The 2,405-nt window shown below is 46.7% G+C and overlaps 1 protein-coding gene across 1 annotated transcript in view; it reads right to left on the bottom strand.

Annotated features, from left to right (window-relative positions):
- The window catches only part of SARC_06514 (hypothetical protein), a gene marked incomplete at its 3' end in the record, with an annotated part of 8,187 nt that overhangs the window by 3,963 nt on the left and 1,819 nt on the right, over nucleotides 1-2,405 (bottom strand). The window contains exons 2-4 of the mRNA XM_014299574.1: nucleotides 1,669-1,946; nucleotides 1,167-1,327; nucleotides 297-395 (exon numbers count right to left, since the gene is read on the bottom strand). Coding sequence (XP_014155049.1) covers nucleotides 297-395; nucleotides 1,167-1,327; nucleotides 1,669-1,946 — 538 coding nt within the window. The remainder of the gene's footprint in view (nucleotides 1-296; nucleotides 396-1,166; nucleotides 1,328-1,668; nucleotides 1,947-2,405) is intronic.

The following is a 2,405-nucleotide window of genomic DNA, read 5'->3' as shown; positions in this document are numbered from 1 at the left end:
GTACATAGATGAAAGAAAATATTTACAGCTATATGCATTCATATATAGTCACTCAAAAACATGTGTATACCAACTGTCCGCGTGGGCTTCGTGGTTGTGTCCTGCGTGCACTCGCAATCAAAGTAGTGAGCATTTCTTGAGCAGTATCTACCACAATATTGAAGTACACACATATCAAAAGCTAGCTGATCAGCTCAATAAGCACTCCTACTCTGCAATACATACAGTATCAATAAGCGCACCTTCTAAACATAAGCACCAAACACACCACACACTCGTAGTGTTAATGTGTGTACCGTACCTTTTTCAGGTCCACAGCGTTCTCTGGCGAAACCACACCCGCTTTCTCAAACGCCTGTCGCAGCTCCTCCTCGATTGTTGCCACACCCGCATTGCTGTATGTACGGTGTGTTCTTAGACGGATTAGCTTAGCATAGTTCAGCTCTATATGGCACTGTAAACTAACATAGGGGCCTACAGTATTATACAGGGTATTAGCCGGATCACGCCATCCGGTTATATACTGATGTGTATGTGTGTGTGTATGTGTGTGGGACTGTGTGCTTCCCATCGGTTTGCTACACGGGTCAATATACACCCAACTCGATGGGGGCCACATAGGCTGCCGTGAAGGTGTGCCGTGCAGGTGTGCCGTGTGGTGATACGTGTACGAACCCTACTATGGAGGGGTACTTCTGTTGGCCTACGATTGGCTGCTAAAATCATTATAGTGACTTTAGCCGGCTTCGCCTGGCGGATTGCGTTTGTGTATTGTCATGGATATGACTGTCTCTGGTGTGCATCGTCATATACCGGTGAACAGCACGCTACATGGGAAGAACACACGCAGATATGGTGGCCAAGCAAGCTGCAACCGCAATTCTATGCTGTTGGCACTGGGCATCTCATACCCTCTGATATAAATATGTGGAGTCCTCACACTCAGGTCAGGTCCATGCGTAAGTAGACAAGTGTCATGATCACATAAGCATGCCCATACACCCGACTTCAGGCCCAAGTGATCATCAAGAGTCTGATTGTGGAGCACCCGTACTTGCTGGTATATATACATATATACTTACATACCTACGTATATACAAGCAAAAGTGTGTGTGTGTGTACACCGTGTATCTCTAGTAATCCTACACAAGTTTACAAGCACCTACATTTGCATGCCGTAGTATCCAGTGCCGCAGTAGGACAGTAGAAATGCGACCTTGCGCTTAGGCTTTCTGGGCACAGCCACCTCTCCCTCGGCCAGCTCTTTAGGTTTGCGCTGATTCTCACCTCTGTGATCTCTGCGCTCGTACTCTCTGGCTGCCACTGCCTGTGTTCGATACGACGGTACAGGTTGTGAGATGTCGAATAGGGAAACGAGCGGGGCTATACACGGATATAGTTTCCATATGAAGCTGACAAATTCAAATATAACAATAGTGTCCCTACAGTGTACTGGTGCAGCTCAGACACACCGGTACATCCCCCCAGCGCACCCCTCACAAGAGTCCTCAACCACAACGTGAACCCATACCCACAACTTCACCCTAAATAATAGACGTACTGAATGGAACCCTATAAATGTCCAGCCCATCACCGGGGTGCTATAGGCGCACATTGCCTGGGGAAAAGGCCTCTATGTGTCATCTCTATACCTGGGTCACTACATACCTCTCTATTACGCGATCCGTGCTTCTCATTAGAGTACTGGCTGTGCGTCTTGCCATCCCTTCCCCCTCGACCGCCCCGGGTGTTCTTGTTGTCTCGCCCGTTCTTATACTTGTCCTTGCGTTCGGCTCGTTTGTCCTTGCCACTCTTGTCTTCGGCGACCCCGGTGCCATCAGAACTCTCTGTAGGTGGTGTGACATCCTTATTCTCTGTGTTGCTGTCTTTTTCAGTTGTAGTGTCTGCTGCTTTGACGCTATCGGAAGCCGTATCTCCGCCAGAAACTGCAAGTACAAGGGTTTCGCTACGAGTTTATAACAGCAGCACAGACAACCTTGTACTAAACAAAAAACATAGGCATGCAATAGTACAGGCACATATACAGCTCCATAATTTATATCAAAATAGATATACAAGACTATCTGACGGCACAGATCGATACTTGCTCAGATCATAACTCGACCATACAGTCAGCTCATCCATTGCAATCATTCGTGTATGGCGCAACCGGATCGTAAGTCACCACAAAGGTGATTGATTCTTACGCACCAGCACAAAGTGTTCAGCTCTCTCATGCACGAGAAGAAGGCCGGTATGCATTATACATACGTTGACCGGTGCCACCTAAACACCTACGATCAGCTAACGAGCCTATTACACAAATACATATATATAGACGCATATATAGATATAAATATGTAATTCTAAGAACATTTGGATATATGCGTACAATACATACATAC

Source organism: Sphaeroforma arctica (assembly GCF_001186125.1).
Source record: "Sphaeroforma arctica JP610 unplaced genomic scaffold supercont1.468, whole genome shotgun sequence".
Lineage (NCBI taxonomy): Eukaryota > Ichthyosporea > Ichthyophonida > Sphaeroforma > Sphaeroforma arctica.
This window is presented reverse-complemented; position numbering and strand designations above follow the sequence as displayed.